The sequence below is a fragment of the Lutra lutra genome, chromosome 8, assembly GCF_902655055.1.
Source record: "Lutra lutra chromosome 8, mLutLut1.2, whole genome shotgun sequence".
In the NCBI taxonomy this organism is placed as follows: Eukaryota; Metazoa; Chordata; class Mammalia; order Carnivora; family Mustelidae; genus Lutra; species Lutra lutra.
In genome coordinates this window covers 77,470,320-77,496,379 of record NC_062285.1, presented here as the reverse complement: position 1 = coordinate 77,496,379, position 26,060 = coordinate 77,470,320, and the positions used below count along the sequence as shown (strand labels likewise).

Sequence of the window (26,060 nt, the reverse complement as noted above, 5' to 3'; positions counted from 1 at the left end):
GTTTAAAGGAAATGGGAAACATTAGAAAATGGTGGAACAGATTGTGGCGTACTGTAATTGATGAACGGTGGGATTGAGACGTCAGAATTCTAAGGCTTCAGACATCCCCCTCCCAGATCCCTCTTCTCCAAACACTAAAGGCTCTGGCAACATTTGCTACCCCATTTGACCCATCTTCCTATAGGACTACTGCCTCTCTAGCTGGTCTCTCTGTGCTAGTCTAGCCTTCCCTGTGGGTCAAGAGCCCCCACCTGAGGGACCTGTGTCCTCTCTGCTCCACACAGCCCCAACCACACGGCTGGTACACAGTACCTAATGGACAACACTTTAGATTGCTAAGATTTTGAACTATTTTATTTGAAGAGATTTTCTTCTACGGTTCTAGTTACAAACACAGAACAGATGCTATTTGAGTGAGGGCATCAGAGGCATCATTGTATTTGAACGAATCATATCATAGTGTTTACATTTTAAGCCATACTTGAAGACACAATACAACCTTTTTAACAAAGTGTCAGTCATAACAAAACATAATTGTTCATTCTACAGATTATCCACTCTTCTAAAATAACTACTACATATGAAAACATTGTAGAGACATCTAAAGAACCCCATTAAGATTTTTCTTAGAAAAATGACACAATAATGCAAATTACATTTTCCTTTTCTTTACTAGGAACAAACTGTGACATCCATTTGAGAAAGCAGCAGCCAACCCTACCAAAATCCTCTCAGCGGCCTTTTGCTCCTCAAAATTGACCATCTTTTACATTTAATGTGTTCTAGAGGAATGATAAAAATGGTTATGTCAAGTGCAAAAGTTAGCATTATGTCCATTGGTATGTATTTTATACCGTGTTCCTAAATTAACATAAGAGAATGAAAAACAGCAAATATTCTTACATGAATGAAACATAAGGACAGAAAACCACCCTTTGATAAGTGATCACACAGGTAGCATCAACCGACTTTCCGTCAGGACCAGTGTCTTAATGACCATTTAGTAATGCTTTTTATGGAAGTGTTTTAAAGGCATAGGTACAAGCACACATGTGAAGAGCTCCCCTCTCCCCCAATACTCACTTCCCTGACTTTGCTCCCCCTGCTCAAGGGATTGAGCTGTTGAGCCCTTAGCCACATAAGCTGTGTGCCTAGTAATTATCTTTAAAGCAGATCACATTTTTTTTTTTTTTTGAAAAATGAAGTACAGAGAAGACTATGAAAGGTAGTGAGGAAAAAAAGCAAACCCTTAGAACTTAGGTTGTGATGTTCAAATTTAGAGAAAATCTGGTTCATAAGAATTGTTAGATCATGAAGCAGTGGATAGACGAGAGGCAGCCAGGCCACAGAGCCCCAGTATGCCCGACAAAGGTGGGCATCTTAGAGGACACATGGGTTACAATGATATGGCAAACATTTTCACAAGGCTGTAAGCTCTCCAGGTCAGGGGACAGGACTCATTTACGTCTTTATCCCTAGTTCTTAATATTGTCCTGCACACAACAGACTTTCAGTATTTCTGGGAACCAGGGAATGGAGCTGAATCAGCTCAGTGCTTTCAAAGCCTTTCTTGGGGGGCGCCTGGGTGGCTCAGTGGGTTAAGCCTCTGCCTTCAGCTCAGGTCATGATCTCAGGGTCCTGGGATCGAGCCCCACATTAGGCTCTCTGCTCAGCAGAGAGCCTGCTTTCTGCCTGCTTCACTGCCTACTTGTGATCCCTCTCTGTCAAATAAATAAATAAAATAAAATTTTAAAAAAGCCAATCTGGATGGTATCTACTCACTATTTCATTCACTCCTCTAAGGCAGGATGAGAAAGAGACTTCATTCATCTCACTCTGATGGCTGGGCAATGGATGCCAGGCAGCTCTGATGACATGGACTGTGAGACCAATTCCTGGCACAGAGGAAGGGAGTGCTACTGATTCATGATGCCACCATCAGAGAACGGTGGCACAGACGTTATATATTCCCCAGCCCTGGTCAAGGAAAAGGCATCCAACAACTCACCCATGTTCCCTTTCTGTCACTACGCTGCCTCACGAGTGCTCTGCATTAAGCCACTGCTCATTAGACGCTGGTTGATCAAGAAGGCCAAGGCCTTTCCACTCGATTTACCTGTGCAGCCAAACAAGTAGGGTCATGACTTTACCTGGAAATCTGAAAACATGGCATCCACAATGCTCATTAAGTAATTCTTTACTGAAAGAAAACAAGTATTTCCTTCTAATTCCCTTTGGAGAGAAAGAGCTTTGTCCATCTCAGCACAACTTTAACTGACATCTAAGGCTTTTGGAATTACTTGGGATTTTGGTTCAAGAAAACATGGCCGAGCTCAATTCTCTTTGGTATTCATGCTTAATCTTAATCTATTTGTTTCTTAATAGAATCCAAAACCTTCTCAGTACTTCATTGTTATGACTTAACCCACACTGTTGAAATAATCAACTCCTACTCTTTCATCAGAAAAACTTCCAAGGATGCTAAGGGGAGAGGTCTCTGAAACCAAGAATGTTAAGAAGAAAGCCAGAAAGAATGACAGGGAGAACCAACCTCCCTCTGCCACCCAGACCATTCTTCATAAAACGGGTTTCTTCTGGCGAGGTGGCTCCCACTAGCAGGGGTCCTCCCACTAACTCTCCTCCCCACCGTGGGAGGTTGGCACCCCTCAGAAGCATGTCAGAAAAGAAGGAAGAAGCATTTAGAGAAAGGAAGAAAACAGAAGAGTATTATCAAAGAGTACTACAATGTACACCTGAAACTAATATAACACTGTACGTTAACTATACTAGAATTAAAATAAACACTTAATTAAAAAAAAAAAAAGCAAAGTCCTGGGGGATGACAGGGACTTTTCAAAACAACATTCCCTCATCATAGGTAGAGTCTTCACTACAACATTGGCACCAATGTGAGAATAGAGCTAAATTAAAATTATCCTCAAAATGCCAACATAGCTGATGTGCACAGCAGGAAGAATGATGACCCAAATCCACAGATCAGTTCCTATTACACATTCCTCCTCGCCCAAGTACAGCTGGCAGTCCAGAGTGACAAAAACATTGTTAGACGTCTGGGTATCTTAAAGCAATATGCCAGGACGTGCATGCACACGCGCACACACACACACACACACACACACACACAAATATGCACATACATATTAAACCTGGTTTATAAAAAGAGCTTTGTGGATCAGAGTATGCCTTCACTTGGTCCAAGAATCTAATTGTTGGCATGAGGGAAACAGATCCTAAGAATGTAACCAGGAAGAGAACTGGATGGCAGCAATAATATTACATTTAAATGATATGGTTATTTACAAGCTAAGGTCTAATTGTCCAGAACTAATTCAACTGGCTAGACTCTTCAGAATATACAACGTGAAGCTTTAAAAAAGTTAAGATCTGTAGCAACAAAAGTTAACACTATCTAAAATAAATTAGATTTTTAAATATATGCAATGAAATTATAGGTCACTGGAAATTCAATTCCATAATGAATATAAATTAATATAAATCTATTATTAAAGTATCATCCCCAAGATTTCAGTTCAGATTTAAAAAAAAAAAAAAAGGCTGAGTATTTGAGAATAAATGGGTATGGCTTAGAAACCCTTAAGTAATGTAAGTAGAGTACCGATATGATTATATTTGGTGACAAGATCCAAGAACTGTTCCTAGGTCCACAATAAAGGCTTGCCTCAATTTACTTAATAGAAATATTCCTAAAAAGTTGTGCAAATAGAATTTTTACAACCAGACCCTGATTTTCACTCTGCTTGCAGGCCATGGTTGTCAAGAAACCCTGTAGTGACCTTGTGAGAACCTGGCGAGCTCTGCCAAAGTGACCAGCCCTCTACACCATGTCCGCAGGATGAATGCCTACCCGAGGCGCTGGGTAACCTCGCAGAACACATGGATTTGCCATGACAGTTTTTTGTTTTTCTGCGGGATGTTCTTAAAGTGAGGTGCGCTGTAACTGGAATGTTAGAGCAGAAGGATGGACTCCAGCTCCCAGCTTCACCATCCTATTACAAAAGATCAGAGACGCTCAGAAAGAATAACATTTCTATAAGTATATATATTTTTTAAAGGGATGGAGCTATGACTGGCAGAAACTTTATATTCATGTTAGCTGACTTACTGACAACTGCTGGAGCTGGGCTCCATCTGACTCAACCACCAAGGCAAGCGGAGAAACTTCCCGAATTTCAGAGATACCACCAGAGGCCATTCCTCTTCCACAAGAGTTTCTTCCCTCTCCAGCAGCAAAGTCCTACAGCTATCCTCACCTTCCCTCATAAAAGCAAAGTATGAATTTAAAGGCTAAGGTTAAATTAGAAAGATGTCTGATCTAAAAATGATGAACTTATCTTTCTTATCTTATAAACAGAACTAAGTCAAAGACATTCATCAAAAGTAACTCTTAAAGGCAATTTTTTTTTTTTCTTATTTGGTCTTCCCTTCCCATTTAAATTTAAGACTTGATTTCAAAAAAAAAAAAAAAAATATATATATATATATATATATATATATATATATCCACCCTTCTAAACAATATATCCTCTCTTTTAAACAATACAGAATGCCTAGCAATGCAACTTATCTGACCACATAAATTTGCAATCTGCCACCTAAATGAAGTAAGAGGTTACACCTGTCTGTCTATTCAGTACACATAATTGCAAAAAAGTTTGGGAAAATAGCTGAGAAGGTTTTTAAGAAAGGTTCTGGGAGGACTGGAAGCTTGTAAGGACTCACTCTAGGGCTCCATCATGGTAAGTTTCCTGGAAAGTAGTGTGCAAATAAAATAAACACAGAACCCTATTTTTAAACCACTGGAAGTATATGTGGGTATGAAAAGGGGAGAAAAGCGGTGAATGACAGTGTTAATATAAATGTATCTCAAGTAAATGAAAAATCTCTCATTTAAGGTATTAATGATATTTCAAGTGACCTAAATAAAACGGATTTTAAAATGATCTTTACCATTCACATCAACTATTGACTTTGGTCCTTTACTAAAGCAGACACAATGAATCTTCTTTTCGTTGATCAGTTTCAGTCACTGGCCCAAGGGTACCATATTTGATGAAAATAGTATCATGGATTTGATCCCATCATTTAAAAATCAATAATTAAAAAAATAACAAAGTTGGTCTCTTTTCTCCACAAGTTTTCAAGTAATTAGTTCAAGTAAGCTTATTTACAGCTATTGTACATGTGACCTACTTTAACCCACTTTTTCCCTTTAGAAATTAGCCTCCCTGGAAATGGGACACTACTTTTTTTTCTGCCTTGAACCAGGTTTCTTTTAAATCCTAAGTTGGTTCAGTCATGTTTCTGCTTTATTGGGCAGATAAAGAGAGGAAACCAGCAAGTTGTGTCCAAAGGCCGGGAAACGCCTGAATGCTTCCCAACTATCTGAGAAGATGTTGTACTTGAGAAAAACTCGATGTTCCAAGCTGGTGGACAGGGTCACGTCTCTGCTCATGATGTAGATGCCGTCGTTGTGGAGTGCGCAAGTCAAGTTAAGCCCCGATTTGGATGTGTTCTCCTTGAGGTAGAGCCACTGCCGCGTGACGGTATTGTAGGACTGCACCGTGAGCATGTCCTCGCTCTGGCTGCTCCTCCGGTTGGGCCCCAGCTCGTGCAGACAGCCACCCACGATGTAGATGGTCTCCTCAACAGATACCATCTGCTGCTTGCGAATGTGGACATCACAGGTTTCAAACAGTGTCCAGATGTCGGCCGAGGGGCAATACTGCAAAATGTTCATGTTGCGGTCTGAAAGGAAGAAAGAAGCCAAGTGAGGACATGGCCGTGAGGAGCACCACTGCCCGCGCACACTGTGATAACATCTGCCCCCTCCTGGACCATCTGGTCAGAGGCAAAACGACTCCAGAGAAGCAGAGGTTGGGACAACAGTAATGGCTGGGAGATCATCTGCTTAGAACCAACCCCCTGGGGATGTCCCCTCCCTGGGAGGCTCTCAGAATCAAGAGGGCCAGGACACGGACTGCTGTGATTGGAGCATTTTATAACCACCAGTCCAATGTAAAAAGAATCAGAGCCTTGGAACTCTCCTCAATCGCTACAAATTACTGACGTCTTAATACAGGTGACAGGCGGAGCCCCAAGGGATCTACTCTTGACAAGCGACTCTACTAAACAAGACAAGTGAGCCAAGCAAGATCTTCAGGGGTTAGTCTAAAGGAAACAACACACAAGTCAGGAGAAACCCCAGAAATTCTCACTGTGGCCTTCAAGCCATAGAATCACTTGGCAATTCGATGTCCCAACTATAACAGCAGAGACATACTCACAAAGGCTCTTCCCTCTCCCTGAAGCCTGCTTCCCCAGAGATGGCTGGTTCTTGTGTGGATAAAATCAGAAAGTAGATCAAAGGCTACTCTAACATTATCTTGAATTCTCAGCTGCTTTAAGGAAAAATACTGCCTACTCTCTTTTTGAAAAATGCTTGTGAAATTTAAAATAACTAGTTTCATTTTTCTTTTTTTAATTGTTCTTTTTTATCCTTTTCTCCTCTAGGAAAGAATAAGTGGCATATTTTAGCCTCAGCAGAAAAAATGCTCTGAGTTATCAGAAAGAATGAACTTTCTCTTTGTTGTTGTTGTTGTTTAAACAAACAACAAAATCCATCAGTGTAAGAGACAACTCAGCTTGGGAAGAGATGTGGAACTAAAGGGTACAACACTTCCTCCTGACACAGAGGGACCCACCCCCCAGTTAGCAAAGATGAAGGAACTCCACCCCCACCTCTGGTATCAAGTCAAGGGCCTCTTAGAGGGCACAGAAAGAACGGAAAGGAGACTGAGCCCTGTGTGTGCACGTGTCCCCCCACCTGTAGAAACTTCAGAATTGCTACAGCTTTAGGAAATGGTCCCTCTCTTTTCCACCCACACTAATACCTCCTTGTATTTCTTTTTATTGTAGGTATTGTGAAGAAACTCATTCCAGAGACAGTCCAAGGGAGTTTGGTTCCAATGTATCAAAAGTGCTCCTGAGTAACCTGGCTTCCCACCGCATGAATAAAGGACTTATTTCTTCGTTCCAGGTCTGAAGGTCTTCCCAGGTCTTCTGTAAATGTTTTCTCTCCTCACCCAACCAGGGCTCAGACCATGATGAGGTGGTTTGAGTTGGTGGAATAACCTTTTTGCTTTTATATTGAAAGGTGATTCTGAACTTCAGCAAATCACCCTTCTTCCCTTGAGTGGTTACTATTGCTCTCTATGGGGTTTCCTTTAATTTCCTCAATGCCTGCTACAGAATCAATATAATCAAACAGCTGTCATAAAAATCGTGAACTATTACTTCCTAAATTTTAAAAGTCTACCTAACTTAAGAAGTCAGCCAGCCAAGAGCCCAACTTTGAGCCCTGCATTCTGTTTTATGACAATTATGATTCCTTATTTTAAAGGTAACTATTAGGTAGTGCTGGGAAGATCCCACACAGAAGAGGAGGGGTGTTTCAGAGTACAAGGAACTGTCCCGCCCTCTCATCTCAGAAAACCCATTTTCAACCCTTACACAAACACTCATCCATCCACATCACCCAACCATCCCATCACAGGTATTTGGCTCGGGGAATCCAGGGCAGGAATCACCATGGGTGGCCTGAGTGAAGAAGGTACATTAGTAGTGGCTTGAGAAACTAGAAAACACACAAACAAGGGTTTTCCAGGTCAAATCTAAAGAACATTTGCTCAGCCAGGGTCATGGAAAAACTAGGAAATCTACCAGCAGAGCACTCTTGGGTTACAGTGCTACCTGTCAGTGCTTCCCAGCTCCTGGTCGCAAGAAAAGCCAAGGGATATGTGTGCATTATGTCAGCCCACAGGGTGCATTCTGGGTTACAAAATCTAGGGAGGAATCAGAATTCTTAGAAATGTTCAAAAGTAAATAACTGTATTTACTTTCCTAAGAGAAGAGACACACAGATACCCAGAGGTACATATGCACACACAGGAATTCTCTGGGGGCTATGGTTTCATTAAGCACATGAAGTTGACCACTGTACCCAAACATCAATGTGGAAGATAAAAGAAATGGCTGCTAGGTCTCTCTCTCTCTCTTTTTTTTCTTCAATTATTTGTTACCCAAAAAAGCTGGCAATTTTCTTATCTTTAGTGGAAAGTCATGAGGGAGAGGCACTGGGACTAGCTCCACGGGGATAAAAACTTGAGGGCATTAAAAAAAAAAAAAAAAAAAGCTCACTGCTTCCCATGCATTTCTCTTGGTCACTGCCTCTCCTTAGATGCATAAACACAGCACCTGTACTGAGTTCAACAGTGGCCCCCTAAAAGATATGCGCTTTCTATTGCTGTCAAATAAATAAATAAAATCTTTTTAAAAAAATAAAAAATAAATTTCTTTGGCCAAGAGGTAACTCGGACACAAGTGGGGGAGAGAGATAAAAGGCAAGACACACTTCTACCTGATGGACCACCACCGCCTCCTAACACAACCAAGTTTGTCACGATCATGTGAGATGCTATCTACCGAGAACAGCAGTATAAAACCTACTGGAGAAACTTATTTCCAAATTATTAATGCCAAATGCCCACCAAAAACAGTACAGCTCAATAAATAGCACAACCACCTCCCACCTCTGGTCAGGAAAAAATTCTCTTATATTTGTGTGTCTTGTAATCCTCTTACACTATGTGAACAACAGCCTTGAGCTGAGCTTCTGGAAACTGTCTGATATGTTTGTGCTCAAGAACAAAGAAAGTGAAAACACAGATCCACAAGGATGTTCTGGCCCTAAATTCCATAGTGTTAAATGTGTTTGGGAGAAGGATGGCACTTACCCAGTCCAGTCACAAGGCAGCTGGTCACAAGGCTGGGTTTCCAGAGCAGAAAGAAAATACATATTCTCTTCATCACATCCTCTACCCCATTCAATTTTCATGCTCACACAAAGGGATCAAAGGTCCTTTCTGTCCAAAGTACTCTTATAATACTCAACTCTCTTCCTCCCAGATATGCAAATATCCAGTATATAATGTATGAAATTACAATATCAGAGCGTTTCCCCACGCTGCCCAAGCTCACGTGGAAGAGGATCACTTACTTGGCCCCTTCACTTACCTCTGGTCGTATATCCTCCAATGACATAAATTTTTCCCTTACACTCACACGCAGAGAACTCAGCCAGAGGATTTGGTAAGGGTGCCACAAAATTCCAGGCATCCTGCTCGGGATTGTAACACTCAACATTAGAAACGGCCTGCCCACCAATGGCATAGAGTTTTGAATTAACAGCCACAAGTTTGAAGTTAGACCTGAAAGAGAGATACAAAGGCCCAGAGAGTCAGTTTTCTTGACCATTAAGAAGGCAATGGCATGAACTGCTAAAGCAGACTGAGGAATGTGCTGGATATCTAAAGAAAATTAGCTCTCCAAGTTGGGTGCCATTCTGCTTGGGGACAAAGGAATGGCCAAATGACACCTCAAATTTCACTCCTATCTCAGAATTCACAAGAATGAAGCATTTTTCAAATTTTAGCAATTAGAGATAAGCAACTCAATATAACCAAGAGTAGTCTTGCTTAGCCTTATGCCAAGAACCAAAGATATTTTGTATACAGTAGGCCTAATATTTCTTTCAACAGCGGGAGCAAGTGTTAAGGGAGGAACGTATAACCACCTCCCTCCCTTGTCTCCCTACTCAGCATGTTTCCCATTCTTCCTCCCCAATGAGGAGGCTCCATGTTAGGTACACACTAGCACCTTCTATGGTGCGTATGCTAAGGGTGGGTGCTAGAGGGTGGTTCAAAGACCCCTTTACCACAAGTGCTCCTGGCAGATCTCTCGCCCCCCCATCCCACCACTCCATCCAAGGACATCTTATATACTGCTTCACAACACAATACATAGGGCTACCTAAGCACCAAACTAAACATATTTTGATACAGCACCCTTACGGGGGCTTTCATATGTTAACAAATACTTAAATCAATAAATGTTCACTTATCATAATAGAAAATAATTTTAGGGGCACCCGGGTGGCTCAGCTGGTTGAGCATCAGCCTTTGGCTCAGGTCATGATTCCAGGGTTCTGGGATGGAGCCCTGTGTCAGGCTCCATGCTCAGCAGGGAGTCTGCTTCTCTTTCTCCTTTCTGCTCATGCGCTCTCTCACTATCTCTGTCTCTCTCAAATAAATAAAATAATTTTAAAAGGAGAAGACACTGGTTTTAAGCCCCATATTCAGTAATACAATCAAATACTGCTCATCAGCTTCAGATGCTACATAAAAGTCTTGTAACTTTTAACTTCTGAATTGAAAAGAAAAAACTAATTTGTTCCAGTGTAGCGCACAGAAATTAATGACTCCTTGAAGGCCAGATGGGATACACATTTGGGCCAGTCTCCCAGATTGCCGCAGCAGTCTCAAGTTTACAGGAGTGTGAGCAGAGCACAATGCAACAGAAAGACCTGAAGCAGCTCTCTGACCCTAGCCCAAACACCCCAATTCACTATTGCTGGTAATGGGATAATACTCATCACAGGATGGTCAAGACATTACAGGCAACAGTTTCTCAAGAAGTACCACACTGAGATAAGATACTATCATTATAATTTCTTAGTTTTCTAGTGTTTGAAATAAAGAAAGCAGACCATGTAAATTTAGAGACCACATCTACCACCAATACAACGTCTTCAAAATTAACAATATCCTAAGAAAGAATGGGGGTAGAGGCCACATATGAAAAACGCAGGTAAGAGGGGAGATGAGGAAGAAACAGGGAACAAGTCGTCCATGTGTGATCTTCGAGCAGGAGTCTAATCAACACTGATGCACCATGACAAAGGACATGTGGGTAATAGCCACCTACACCTACTAAAACAGTAAGATGTTTTCAAAGGTGCCTGCAATGTGTCCGTTTAAATGAGTCCTTGTTTTGTTTTTCAAATCAGAAAGTGAACAGAGTACTCTTCAGCAAGAACCTCACATTGTCCATTACACCTAGCCAGCCAATCACATTTCATGCCAACAGACTTCACTGGGTGGCAGCCCCTGGGCGGGGGGGTCTCTACTTCATGTTGCTTACTTTTCCTGCTGCCAATGGTCCTTAAAATCTGACCATGATGCCCTCTGTGTGTGTGCAAATTTGGGGAACCAAAGGAAGTAAAGCTTGCAAATAAGGACTAAATTTTACCAGCCTGCAATTTGTTTTTGCTCCCCAAAGGTACACAGATAGTAAATTTTCTAAGATCAAAACGGTTTTTAATATTCATCCAGCATAATCATTTGTCCTAAGTAAACATGTAAGGGCTGAATGAGTAAGCAGTTAAAAGTAAACAATTCCATCTCTCCAGACCCAGCATGCTCAAATTCACTTGAAGAGAAGACACTTTTCAATATTGAGTTGGAGGGGCGCCTGGGTGGCTCAGTGGGTTGGGCCGCTGCCTTCGGCTCGGGTCATGATCTCAGGGTCCTGGGATCGAGTCCCGTGTCGGGCTCTCTGCTCGGCAGGGAGCCTGCTTCCCTCTCTCTCTCTCTCTCTGCCTGCCTCTCTGCCTACTTGTGATCTCTCTCTGTCAAATAAATAAATAAAATCTTAAAAAAAAAAATATTGAGTTGGAGATGAAACTGCCACCCCAACGCAGACCACTTAGTGAAGACGTGTCCTGCTGAGGATTGTAAGCCCAGGCTCACACGGGGAGATCTCAGCTCCACCACCCAACGGCTGTGTGACCTTGGACAAGTCACTGAATCTCATCTCATCCTCAGTTCATCTCATCCTCAGTTTCCCCACCTGTGAAGTGGAGAAAGGAACATATAACACATAGGAAGAACTGAAAAAGGGAACACCTGCAGAAAGGGGTTATAAGAGGGAATGCTTTTTCTGGGTGTCATAAGGCTAAATTTCTTAACTCCGAGAGGGTCTCTTTGTCATTTGTTAACTGCAACAGTCACCGGCTAGAATGTATTCTGGAATTATATACAAAGTGCTCTCTCATCCATAAATTCTCACCATGAAGCACCTCATTTCCTACTCTCTGAAAGTAACTCTTTCACTCTTCACCTCCTGAAGGGTGAAAGTATGAATCCAAGCTATGGATTTTTTTTTTTTTTAAATGGTCATCTCTAGTGTTTTCTCAATATTGATCCCTGACATACTACCTTCAGGGGGTAAAAAGAATAATTTTTAAACCAAATAATGATGTGTTGTAGCTACATCCTTGACTGACTTACAGTAAATAGAAATAAAGGTTAAAAAAAATGCTGATTTAATTGCTACTTCATCTCAAGGAAATAAAGAACTCAGCAAATCCTTAAAAACTAAGTAACATGAAACACGTTGAAACCTGCTACACAGATCAGCAGTAGTTGTATACAGTTGTAGGGCGGCGGGTGACACAGAGATGTGAGCGCTTCGAGTGCTGGCCCTGTAACCATGCAAACTTATGAAACTCATCCTCGGTTTCCCCTTGGGGAGATGGAGCCAATACTACTACTACTCCCAAAGAGATGCTGTGAGCCTGAAATAGGAAGTGACATCTAAAACAGTGTCTATAACATGTAGCCCTGAGTTAAGAGCTCAAGAAATAGGAACCTTTGTTAGGGTTTGCTACATAGAAAAGTTTGTTGCCATTGGAGTAAACATCAGAGAGAAATGGCAAGATCTTTTCTCAACCACTCAGAAAAGACTTATATAGTTTGTGGAGCACTCGGGTCCTTATGTCCCCTCATCCTCCTCCTCATGCCTACCTTCTGCCACTTCCCTATGGATTAACCTCCCCTGGGGACCAGCAGGTCACTACCTACTAGGTGTCTGAGAGACTGGAGCACACAAAGCATCTACTGGACAAAATCACAATGAGTGGGGGATGAACAGACACATAGTTTTCTTTCCTTCCCACTATTCTCGGGCTCCGCTGCAACCTTAACCAGAAAGGAGACCAGAAATGCCCTAAAATACTAAACTTTGGCCCAGAGAAAAAGGGAACAGCTAAGGCTGACGACAGTAATTCCATCTCAGCCAGGAAACTTGTTTAACTCTCTCCCGGCTTTGTATTCACACACAGAACAACTGCAGAGCAAAAGTACAGGGCAATCAGAGAGACTAGAGACGTTAGAGACGGAGAAATGAATGACCAGGATTGCTGCAACAGTGGCCAGTTCCTGCAAGTTATCACAATGTAAGCGCGGAGGGAGGGCAAGCAATGGTGTGGGTATACAGGCTTTCACATGGATGTCCTGACAACTCCTGAGATCAAACCCACATGCAGACCACTGGGCAGTGTGGCATCCCTGGACTTCAAAGCAGCCTCTCTGCTCTGCTGTGTACTCACACTGCCATTTTCAAGTGTGCGGGCACAACACTAACATCTCTTTCTTTCCTTTTTTTTGGGGGGGGGAAGCACTTCTGGTCACATGCACCATTTTCTCCAGGGTGCAAAGGACTTTACAGAATCTCTCAAAGCTAGGGTTCCTGCCTGTCCCATACTATTTAAGATTCTGAGATCACCACCCTATTCAGTCGCTGAGGAATGTGAGTTGCATTGCATTTGACCACTTTGTCAAAGTAAAACAGTAAAGGTACATCACAGAGGCAGTGAATCAAGCCAGATGTGAAATGCTGTGTAATCACAGAGGCTGAAATCTGCTTTTCCTCAAGGTTCTAAGTTTCCTCTGGTGTTTCCAGAAACTGTATTGGATACATTATCCAGAAACAACCCCATTCTAAGTTTCATTTTTACTTGTTTCATCATCTAAACTCCTTGAGGACAGGAACCATGTCGTCTTTGTTGTTTGCCCAATAGTGACTAGAAAGATGCTAGACATGAAGGCTGTGGTGAAGCTCAAACACACGTAATGAAATTTTTAAAAGCAGCACAAAGCATCTGTGCTCCACTTCTCTGAAGAAAATAATTTTTTTTTTTTTTTTTTTTTTAGATTTTATTTATTTGTCAGAGAGAGAGGAGAGCAAGCGAGCACAGGCAGACAGAATGGCAGGCAGAGGCAGAGGGAGAAGCAGGCTCCCCGCCAAGCAAGGAGCCCGATGTGGGACTCGATCCCAGGATGCTGGGATCATGACCTGAGCCGAAGGCAGCTGCTTAACCAACTGAGCCACCCAGGCGTCCCTGAAGAAAATAATTTTTAAGAAAATTAAAAAATGCACATGAATGAAGATGGTCACTGCCAGTCTATAAGCCAAACTGCAAATACTCTAAATGGTTATATCTATTCAATGGATATTTACATTTTGGTTACTCTACTTACTACACACCTTAGCAATTTACTTAACTTTCTATGCCTTGGTTTCTGACTCTGTAAAATGGGAACCTGCCTGATACAGTCTTTGTGAAGAATAAGTGAGAGCAATAAAAACAGTACCTAGCACAGAGTAAATGTTCAGTTAAATGTTACCTATTATTATTTTTCCGCTATTCTAAATAACTATAGTGACTGTTACAAGATAAAAATATTCACAATATTACATTTTAAAAAATAATATAGTCACTTTTATTACAATAATATATGATATAGTCCATAATTCAAAAACAATGGTGCATTTTGAGCATCTATGAATTATTGGATACCACATTAGCAGTAGGAGCACACAGAAGCAATGAACTGGACCTGACTGGAAGGGAGAGAAACAAACATAAGCAGAAAACTTCAATTCGAGGTGGAGAGTGTTCTAGAGAAACAAAGAATTTGAATATTTAGCCTAACTGAGAGTTCAGAAAGAGACATCCAGTTGAGTTGACCGTCAAATCTGAGTCAAAGTATGAGAGAGATAAAGAAGGTTACAAATTCTGACATGGCCCCCAATTTTAAAATTTGGTGAAAAAAAGTATCTGTGTAGAAAAAAAACAGTAGCTCGGGGTTGCCTGGCTCGCTCAGTCAGTGGAACACGAAACTCTTAATCTCAGGGTTTTGAGTTCAAGCCCAACCTTTGCCCAGAACCTACTTAAAAAATAAATAAATAAACAAAAGTTAAAAAAAAAAAAAAAAAACCTAGAAAATTCCTGAGAATAACTGCAAAAAATATACAGACTATACAAAGATCATAAACCTTTCCTGAAAGACCAAAAGACCTAAATACATGGAAAAATAAACCATTTTTCTATCTGCAAAGTATGAAACTATTAATCCTCCTCCAACTTAACTGATAAATACAATGTCAGCCCAATCAAAACTCCAACAGGACTTGACAATCAGATTCTAAAGTTTCTCTGAAGGGGAAATAGCTAAGAGAATCAAAATAAAACAGAAAAGGGGCACCTGGGTGGCTCAGTGGGTTAAGCCTCTGCCTTGGGCTCAGGTCATGATCTCGGGGTCCTGAGATCGAGTCCAGCATCGGGCTCTCTGCTCAGCAGGGAGCCTGCTTCCCCTTCTGTCTGCTGCTCTGCCTACTTGTGATCCCTCTCTCTCTCTCTGTCAAATAAATAAATAAAATCTTAAAAAAAAAAAAAAAAAGAAACAAAACAGAAAAAAATGGGTCTCCAGGGCACCTGGGTGGCTCAGTGGGTTGAGGCCTCTGCCTTCAGCTCAGGTCATGATCCCAGGTCCTGGGATCGAGCCCCGCATCGGGCTCTCTGCTCAGCAGGGAGCCTGCTTCCTCCCCCCTCTCTCTCTGCCTGCCTCTCTGCCTACTTGTGATCTCTCTCTCTCTGTCAAATAAATAAAATCTTTAAAAAAAAATTTTTTTTTAAAATAAAAAAAATTAAAAAAAAATGGGTCTCCATTCCACGAGACAACAGAATAGTTTACCAAGCTGCAATAATTTAAAAGTATGCTATCGGTAAAGGAATAGCCAATATGTCAATATGGAAACAGGAAAATTAGCATCTGATAATTGATTGTGCAAATCACAGTGAGGACTGAGGCCACTGAGACATTTAGGAAACATGCTATAACCTTACATTATACCTTACATAAAAATAAATCCCAAACACATTCGAATATAAATGTAAAAAGGCAAAACCATAAAATAGATTATAAGACAGATGAATATTTGTATATTCTTAACTTGTAGACACCTTTCCTGTGCAAGATTAAAAGCTAATAGGATATACATGACAAATTTGACTCCAAAAAAACTTAAATTTCCTCATGTAAGAATACATGATAAACCTGACGTCCAAAATTGGAAGCTCACAATGCCGGTGTTGTCCCACAGTTTGTTTGGTCTGCAAGGTTTCTGTTATTGTTGATGTTGGTTTTTTGTTTTTTTTTAATTTTTAATTTTTAATAAACATATATTTTTATCCCCAGGGGTACAGGTCTGTGAATCGCCAGGTTTACACACTTCACAGCACTCAAGTTGCCAGCCTTTAAATATCAGGGCATCTGGCTGTCTGGCAATGCTTTCCATACTTGGAGATAGCAACAAGCTGTGGGTGAGAGGGGTGGGGCCCTCTTGCGGTGGAGTGACAGCTCTCCAGTTCATCATCACTCCAACCCATCCCTCTACTCATTGACTTCACCAGCCTGATCACTTTGCGGATTTTATTTTTGAGGCCTTCCAGTAAAATAAAGGCAGGGGGAAAACAGTGCAACATTACCTGAGACAAGAGATTGATTCTACATATGTAAACAGAATTTCTAAACTGAATATGAAAAAGATAAACCAATTTTCTTTTTCATTGGCAAAGGCCACTTATAAAATATATACAAAGGGCCAATAAACATCTGAGAGGAAAAATTTCTCTCCCAAGCAGAAAGATTCACATCAGTGTTTGCCCACTGAATTGGTAAAAATAAAAAATGATGATAATATCTTGTCTTGGCAGGAGTATAGGAACTGGCAAGCTCAGACACTGTTGATAGGAGAGATCTGAACAATTTTCTGATGGGCAATTTGGCAGGAGCTACCAAAATTTAAAACTTATATATACTTTGGCTCACCTATCCAGGGATTCCAGGAATTTGTCATTTAGGACTACTGAAAAATGCCTGCTAAGAGAGGCACATATATACCAAGATGTTCAACATAGCATTTTTTTTTAAGATCTTATGTATTCGAAAGAGCGAGGGAGTGAGAGAGCACAAGTGTGGGGAGGGGCAAAGGGAGAGAGAGAAGCAGACTCCCTGAGGAGCAGGGAGCCCAACATGGGACCCATTCCAGGACCCTGGGATCATGACCTGAGCCAAAGGCAGATGCTTAACTGACTGAGCCACCCAGGCATCCCATTATAGCATTGTTTTAATGGCAAATAGAAGCAACTTAAATGCTCATGAGTAAGGGATGGGCTGATTATATTACGGTACAGCCATAGGCTAGAATACAGCTCTTATTAGTGAGTGAGACAGCTCTACTATATTTGTTGATATTTGTTGATACAGAAAAAACTCTCCAGGTGGAATGGTCATAATAATCAGCACAGCCTAATCAACCTATGGTAAAAATATATATAAGATGCACACACACCCCTGCATGTACACGCATACATACATTTTCCCCTAACAATTATCAACATACTTATGTTTATATAAATGCACATTTATAACATATATTTACAAATGTATAATATATAAATATATATCAGTAGATACACATATCTTTTACTCTGTGGTTTTTCGTGTCATTTGTAATTTTTCTAAGCGTGTATTTACGAATTACTTGAATACCTTTTTTTTCCCCTGGAGGACATAAAGAATATTCCTAAAAAGAAAAAGAAAAAAGAAAAAAGACTATCAAGGATTTGTAAAGAAAGAAAAGGGGGCACTGGAGTGGCTCAGTTGGTTAAGCATCTGACTTGATTTTGGCTCAGGTCATGATGCCAGCGTCATGAGATCAAACCCTACGTCAGGCTCTGTGCTGGACAGGGAGCCTGCTTAGGATTCACTCTCCCCCTGTGGCCCTCCCCGCTTCTCTAAAAAAAAAAAAGAAGAAAGAAAGAAAAATAAGAATTCTGTGAGGTGTTATGTTAGAGCTCAAGCTGGATTTGGGGGTGGAGGGGTTCTGTTGAGTAGCAGTTGATATAGCTGGACACACGTGTGTAGAGGTGACAGACAACCGGATGGGCCTTCCACCCCAAATCTGAGCACCATCCGTAACCACTGAATGTCCCTTTGTTACTTCAATTAAAGCTTGTAGAATTTGCTTAAAAATAACACTTCTGATACCAAATCTTAAATACAGTATCATCTCAGTGGTATAAATAATACACTAAAAAGGGCTTGGAAGAAAACATGCCAATCTCTACACAGTATTGCCTCTGTGAGGGAGGGAGCGGGAGTGATAGTCTTTCTGTTTCTTGATTCTTTTCCATTTTCCACTTTTCTAGAATAATTATGTATTATTTTTATCACCAGAAAAAAAAGAGCACTTTCCAAAATGAATTTTATGTTATAGTAGAAATAAAGCCACTGTCCCCCCCAACCCCCCAGGCTGGGGTACCCTTAAGTCAAGTATGTATGTATAATGGTCTTCCCATTCCAGTTACAACTTTCTTTGCCTGGTGGTGAGTCCCCCAACTACTTGTTCCACACTTCAGGGTAGGGCCAATGTGGGGATTGAGATGGATACAAGTGTAGCGGAAGAAAGAGTATTCCTGTCCCTTCGTGGGTCACACTGATTCTTCTCCCCACTTGTGTGTGAATGGCTCTGGGCCATCTTGAGTCCTACCATCTTTCTTTCCTACCATCTCTTCCTGTATCTGCTCTGCTCTTTTTTTTTTTTTTTTTCCTCTTCTTCCCTTTCCCTTCCCACCTCTATTTCCTACTCTCCCTCCCCTCCCCTCCTCCTTTACTTGTTTACATGTCACCCAAGGGCATGTTGGGAGGGATTTGAGGATGGGAGGGGAGAAGGTTGGGTGGACTGAAATGTTCTAATTCTGTAGGTGACCACTGCCAGGCTCAAATTTTAGAACAAAGGCAAAACTGTCTGGGAAGGAAGGGAGATGCAAAAGAGAGGATACAAAATAAAAAAGACAATCCAAGGTACAATTCTAACGGTAATCTCCTGATCACAGACTGGGGCCCCAGTGTGGAAAGCTTCAAAGTCAATAACAACAACAAAAATCCTCCCAAGACAGCATTACAGGTCACTGCCCGGACTGTCACTGTAATCAGGATTAGAGCCTAAAAAATAAAAAAATTTAAAAAAGGTAAAAATGAAAGCAAACTTAAAGTTTTCCTTTACAGTATCCTCCCAGGAAACCACAGACATACCCCCCCCTCCCCAACTGGGAAAGAGACAAAAAGGCAGTTTGCCTGAAAAAGCAAGACCTGCAAGGAAAGTACTCGGTTAGTTGACCTGGCTGGGACCACTTCTTCCTCCCAAGTTCTCAGTTCCTTGGGAACTCTGCCAGAGTCCAGGCCAGCGACACTCCTGAAGATGTCATTCCCACCTCAGCAAAATCTCCTGCGATTGCCCAGGAAACATCAGGGGAATGAACGAACTAGTGAGCAAGTGAATGAATGGAACGGGAAAAGAAGCAGAAGCAGCCCCGCTGGGCGCTTACCTCTTCTGGTTCATGGAGGCCACCTGGAGCCACTCATTGGTGCTGGGGTTGTAGGAGTGCGCAGCCGAGATTTCCTGGCTAGTGATCCTATACCCGCCCACTATGAAGAGGTAGTTGTCCAGGATGGCTGACCCGTAACCCCTGACGTTCACCAGGTCGGGAGGAAGGTTGTTGGCCAGCGGGAACCAACGTTCGGTCATCTCCTCATACCTGAGCATGGACGGGGGCTCCCCCTGGTATGGGTGAGGGGCCAAGGGTCCCCCCAGGAAATCCCCCAGGGCTACAAGAACCGGAGTCCCCGTCATCCGGGCCTCTCTCAGCCTCTGCTTCAGGCTGACATCCCCGGGGGCCTGAGGAGGAGCCCCCAGGAGGTGGAACTGGGGCTTGCACAGCACCTCGTGGAAGTGGACGACCATGAAGCGCAGGCAGGCCTCCTGCAGGTCGGGCAGCCCGTACACCTGCGCCAGGCGGTACAGCTCCAGGCAGTTGGTGAGCCGCACCTGGGACAGCAGCAGCTGCAGCAGAGACGTGACCTGAAGGAAGGAGGCCGCTTCCACCAGCTCCGCCAGCAGGCTCACCTCGTCCATCTCCTCTTCCTCCTCCATCCCGCCGCCCTTCTCCGCCTGCGGGCCCAGGAGCCAGCCTTCGCGGGCCCCGCCGGCGTTGATGAAGTCCAGCACCAGGCGCAGGCCCGGGGCGCTGAGGCCGCGCAGCTGCTGCACCTCTGGGCCGCCGGCCTCCTGGCTCAGGGCCTCGCGCATGCCGGAGCGGTAGAGGGCGCGGAAATAGTCGCTCTGCTCGATAAGCTTCCTCTTGCTCACCGGGTAGCAGCGGTCCTCCAGGCGGATCTGCACCATCTCCTCGGCCGACATGGCTGGGGGGCCGGGGGCCGCGGGGGTGCCCGCCAGCTCTGCGCGCTCGCCTCCCCGCCCCCACGCGCTCGCCGGGTTCCGGGTTGGGCGCGCCGAGGGATGGCGCCGCGGAAGAGGAGGGAGGCGACGGGCCGCCGCCCGCTCCCGCGTCCGCCCAGCCTATCTGGGTCGCGGCGGCGCCCCCGAGGCAGCCCCTCCTCCTGGTCCCGGGGGCGGCGGTTCAGCCTCGCTCCCCCGGAGCGGCCGCCCTGCCCGTCTGCTCTGCCTCAACGCCAAAAAAGGCCCGGCTGCCGCGCACCGGGCGTCGGGAGGCGGCCGCCGTCCTCGCTCGGGTTGTCCGGGCCGCGTCAGCCGCGGAGGGGATCCCAGCCCCCAGTCTGCAGCCTCCTCCCACGCCTCGCTTCTCACTTCCGCCCGCAGGACCCCTGCCGCCCGCCAGACCTGCGAGCGGATCCGGCTTTCGGGGAGGGCTGGAGGGCTGCGGGCCCTGTTGCTCAGGCTGCGGCCACGTCCCCTCAGCCTCCTCCGCACGCCGGGCGCAGCGGCTCTGCGGCCTGCGGGCTCCGCAGCGATGCGCGGGTTGGGAGGGGGACTGGAGGCGAGGTGAAGCCAGTCCGCTGTTTCTTCCGCGCTGCTTTACAAGCGGGGAGAGAGAGAAAAGAAGAAGAAACAGGCCTGGGGGGACCGGGATGATGGGAGTCGGGGGTCCTGGGAGTCAAAATGACATCACATCTGGGATCGCCCATCTAGCCCAATCCGGTATAGTGTCCCGGGGCCTGAGGCACACAGGCCTTCCCTACACACGCAGGTGACACCTAGAGCTGATTCTTCGCCATGGTCATCGTGTAGGAGCCATCTTGCAGAAAGAAGGTCCAGGCAGATGGCAGCAGGTTCTGCAGGGCTCGCTGGGGTGCACAGTACGGCAGATGAAACGGGTCGGGAAGCAGAGGAGCTTGTATTTGCTGCTGGGGCCCGTTAATCCTTTTTATGCTATTAAAAGAAAGACAATTTAAGTGAGGACACGTGACTTCTTTTAAAACCTCGTCTAAAAGTCATTGCTTTTCCTATTTCAATTTGATTGGGCTAGCCACGACAGAACGTGATCCTTTGGGCAGAAGGTCTGGCCGCCTTTAGTCATACTGACCTACCGAGTGGCTTTTCTTGCCACCCTATGTTCCTCGGCCCATGCCCGTCTGAGGACTACTTAAGGAGGGTCGACTTCTTCCCGGTCTTCTCTCGCTGGACGTTGCAAAGAGATGAATAAAAAGCTCAGGCCAAATAATGAGGATTCGTGTTGTCCATGAGATAAGAATTAATCTTAGAAGGGAGTGAGGGGCATACTGTTAGGTTAGCTTTGGGTAGATGGAGGGATAAGGACTGGGAAGGAACTGGCACCCTATCCTACAAACAAAACAAAACAAACAAAACAAAGAAACAAACAAAAAACCTTGAAATTTTTCCCAGACCAAGATTCTTCCGTAATAGTCCTCAACTTGGGGAGGAGATGTATTTGGGCTTTGTTTTTATTATGACAAGCTTCATCTGTCTTCTTGAATGACAAGTTGTTAAATGACACCTTCTTCATACATACATTTCCGCTTTTTGAAACAAGTTACCTCCTACAACCGGATTAACATTTTACCTTAGCAAGGGGGGAGGGGAAGGGTTAAAAACCAGAGAAGAAAGTCAGATTGGTAAAGCATGAAATCATTTCAGCACCTTTTTGGTTATTTTGTGCTTCTCACTATGTAATTTAACTGCCTCATGGTAAGTTGTCCTCCATTATTTTCTTTATAAAACACCATGGATAAGAAACTAACATATTAAAGACATAGAAAAAAATTCTAGTAGATTCTGGCCTCCCCGGGAAAAGTGAAGGAGACAAGGATGGATCTATGACTTGCCTTATTCGTCCTTTTTTTTTTTTTTTAAATCTGTGAACTTTATCTTTTCGCCTTGTTTCTTGGACTTTAAATCATTACTGATAAAACTCCATTCTCAAGCAACTTCTCACACTTCTGTTCTCAATAAGGGTGCAGTCAAGACATTCTAAGTTTCTTGGGGGGAGGCAACCATGAATTTAGCAACCTCTTTGGGAAAGTAAAGTGCCATCTCTAGTATTAGGCCTTAAACTGGCAAATTTTGCTGGGAGGCACACCCTCTATTAAAGAGGCTTGGGCTTGGGATTTATTTGTGCCTCCATCGGCAACAATGCCAGATTCAGTGGGTCAGCCAAGAAGAACAGGCTCTTAGTCTCTTCCCTGTCCTTTTAGAATCTTTCACCAATGGATGCTTTTGTTTCCAAACATCATGGATATGCCTCAGACTGGTATTTTCTTGCCTTCTAAAAAGAGACCAAAAAAATCACACTCAAAGAATGATGCACATCAGAAAGGCAATTCACGCACAGTGATATTATCAGAGTAAGATTAGCTTGGGCAGGGAATCTGGGGTGTGAGTCTGACAAAACCAGGCCCTGAACCTGTAAGCTTTTTGACCCCGATAATGATAATAATGTCATTTAGGATTGGAAGTATCTTAAAAGATCTAATCATTTTTATAATTTACACAGTATGCTTTCTGTTGAGTTAGAAATGCAAAGTCAAAGCAATATAAACTCATTTACAAAAGATCTAAAATATTATTTCTAAGCCTTATGAAAATATTGCTCATATACAGCTGGTGGTATAATTTTATAGATCTGTTATTGACTGAACAATGAATAATAAAGACTGGCCTTTGTGGTACTATGACTCACTTCAGACACTTTATATATTATGATCTTTTTACAAAAGACTACAGTAAGAGTCAGACACAGGCTGTTTCTTTAAGAATTTCTGGAAAATAGGGACGCCTGGGTGGCTCAGTTGGTTAAGCAGCTGCCTTCGGCTCAGGTCATGATCCCAGTGTCCTGGGATCTAGTCCCACATCGGGCTCCTTGCTCATCAGGGAGCCTGCTTCTCCCTCTGCCTCTGCCTGCCATTCTGTCTGCCTGTGCTTGCTCTCTCTCCCTCTCTCTCTCTGACAAATAAATAAAATAAAATAAAATAAAATAAAATATAAAATAAAAGAATTTCTGGAAAATACAACCTTAATGACTGAGAAGGAAAAAAAAATTTAAGTACAAGATGTTTATTACAGTGTTGCTTTTAATAATAAAAAATTGGAAAACAATGTATAATAGTAATAGTAGCCAGCATTTATTGAGTGTTTATTATATGCCAAGCACTATTGTCAGTGATTTTGTGGATTACAATACAATTTTTTATTTTGCTTCATAGCTGAGGAAGCTGAAGTACAGAGTAAATTTTGGTACATTTGTAGAATGAAATACTGGAGAGCCATTACAACTTTGGATAAACATGTAGATCCTTCTTTAGAAACCCTGAAAAATATAATTTTACCCTGGGTTTTTAGAAAACCGTTTCTGGAGGGACAACTTGGTGGCAGAGTCAGTTAAGCATCAGGTTCTTGGCTTCAAGTCAGGTCGTGACCTCGGGGTCATGGGACTGAGCCCTGAGTGGGGTCCGTGCTCAGTGTGCAGTGTGCTTAAGATTCTCTCTCCCTACTCCTCTGCTCCTCCAACTCATGTCTGTCTCTAAAATAAATAAATAAATCTTTAAAAAACAGTTTCTGGAACAGCATGAATCCATTACGTACAGTGGCATATATGTATCTATTTTCTATAGAGATGTCTAGAAGGATGTTAATGAAAGTGTTAAGACTATAGGACTGTAGTTTTTATTCCTTTTTGTGCTTTTCTGTACAGTTTGGATTTTTATTTTTATTTTTTTATTTTTTTAGAGATTTTTATTTATTTATTTGACAGAGAGAGACACAGCGCGAAAGGGAACACAAGCAGGGGGAGTGGGAGAGGGAGAAGCAGGCTTCCCACGGAGCAGGGAGCCTGATGTGGGGCTCAATCTCAGGACCCTGGGATCATGACCTGAGCCAAAGGCAGATGTTTAACAACTGAGCCACCCAGGTGCCCCAAAAGTTTGGGTATTTAAAGTGAAACATATATCAATTTAATAAAAAGCAAAACATTTTAATAACGATTATTTCCTTTTCTTTTTTAACAAGCAAAACTGAAATATTTTCCTTTCATGCAAGCATGTGGGACAATTTAAATAACTTTAAAGTAGTACAGTTCTTTAAAAATGGCTCAGGGTCTCTTGGGTGATTCTCAATGTGTTGGCCATCCAACTTTTGGCTTTGGCTCCGGTCATGACCTCTGGGAAGGGACCGAGATCCAACCCCTTTCATCTTTACACCACCCCCACCAGGTCAGGCTCCCTGCTCAGCAGGGAGTCTATTTTTCCTCCCCCTCACTCTCTACCCCACCTTGACGCCCCCCCCATGTGTGCACTCTCTCTCTCTCAAATAAATATTTAAAAAAAATAAAAATCGTTCATATTTAATTCAGATTGAGCATCTTAATGTAAGTAAAACTTCCATTTTTTTTGCAGTCAGTGTTATGTCAGTGTTTTCCAAACATCTTAGTAAATCACCTGGGACGCTTATAAAAATTCTGGTTCCCAGACTAGAGCAACTGAATCAGGCTCTTGGAAGAAAAGTGTGGTTTTTAAGGTAAGAATACAATCTTTGAACCCCTCTTAAGAGCACCCAGTTGGAAATAAATACAATATATCACTACATTGCAATAGTGTAACAGTTCTCAATATTTGATAAAGTCTATAAAAGCCTATATAGCAATTTTTTATTCAGAATTGGAATTGCTTTCTGGTTTCTGTAATTTCATCTCACATGGACAATTTTAAGACTAGATGTTTCTGGGCCACATATCTCAGCCCATTGTGGATTCCTCCCTCTACCCCTGCAGTCTAGTTTCTATCTCTCCTTTTCAAAATACTTGGTTCCAAGAAGTTCCTGGTTTCCAACTGAATGTTTATGCAATCACTAAAAAAAAATTGTTTTAAAAATTTTAAAGCATGCTTTTACATTGGAATTTGGAGATTCTTTAAAAATGCAACTTTGATCTTTACCTGAACACCATATCACAACAAAAGGATTAAGCAATTATGGGTTATTCCATTATCCCTGTAGGATACATGAGAACTTCAAGGAATTCTACATCACACAAAAGAAACTGCATTTACTGTGATTGAAAGACACTGAGGGTAGAATGTTAGAGAGCAGACTTTCTGGTTTATGTCCCCGGGGCATGAACTAATTGCTGTATCTATGGAACCTCATGGAGAAAAAGGGAGTAATCTTTTTGTTCCTCACCTGTCGCTTACTTTCCCATCAGGAAACCTCTCTTCCCTTTCTCCTTGGGACAGGATGGTCTGATTATTTGCAGGTAAACAACTGAATCTTGTTTTCTATGAGTTCAATAGAATAACATATTAATCATTTTTAGTATATTTTAGGCGGCTTATGCAAGGTTAGGAGTTAATCCATGTTATAATTTTTGCTTAGGAGAAAGTAAAATGTTTTGTTTTTAAAGTTATTCAGCCCTTTGATTATTTGCTTATTATTGATGATTAAATCATGTATTTCTAAAAATTAAAGGATATGTGATAGGCTATTATTACAAAACAGGTAGAGAAATGAAAATTCAAAGAATGTTAACATTTTTGTGTCAAGTAAGTGAATGAGTCATTGTGCAAAAGGTACAAAAGAAACCCAGATCACAGGATAGAAAAAGCTTCGTCTTTTTTTTGTTTTGTTTTTAAAGAGCAGTTCAGCCATACTTTATGCCAAAAGCTGAT

The 26,060-nt window shown here is 42.6% G+C and overlaps 1 protein-coding gene across 1 annotated transcript; it reads right to left on the bottom strand.

Annotated features, from left to right (window-relative positions):
* Positions 1-336: 336 nt before the first annotated feature.
* Positions 337-20,460, bottom strand: KLHL42 (kelch like family member 42). The gene is made up of 3 exons (XM_047740375.1): positions 19,454-20,460; positions 9,115-9,308; positions 337-5,787 (listed from the first exon to the last, which is right to left on the bottom strand). The coding sequence occupies exons 1-3, from the start codon at positions 20,323-20,325 to the stop codon at positions 5,336-5,338; spliced, it is 1,518 nt and encodes a 505-aa protein (XP_047596331.1). The 5' UTR covers positions 20,326-20,460; the 3' UTR covers positions 337-5,335.
* Between the last annotated feature and the right edge of the window lie 5,600 nt (positions 20,461-26,060).

Excerpts from the sequence above, each read along its gene's own strand:
- KLHL42 (XM_047740375.1), bottom strand. The coding sequence starts at position 20,325 with ATGTCGGCCGAGGAGATGGTGCAGATCCGCCTGGAGGACCGCTGCTAC. Across the intron at positions 9,309-19,453 it reads GCCTCCATGAACCAGAAGAG|GTCTAACTTCAAACTTGTGG; the intron begins GTAAGCGCCCAG and ends TCTCTCTTTCAG. Across the intron at positions 5,788-9,114 it reads TGGAGGATATACGACCAGAG|ACCGCAACATGAACATTTTG; the intron begins GTAAGTGAAGGG and ends TCTTCCTTTCAG.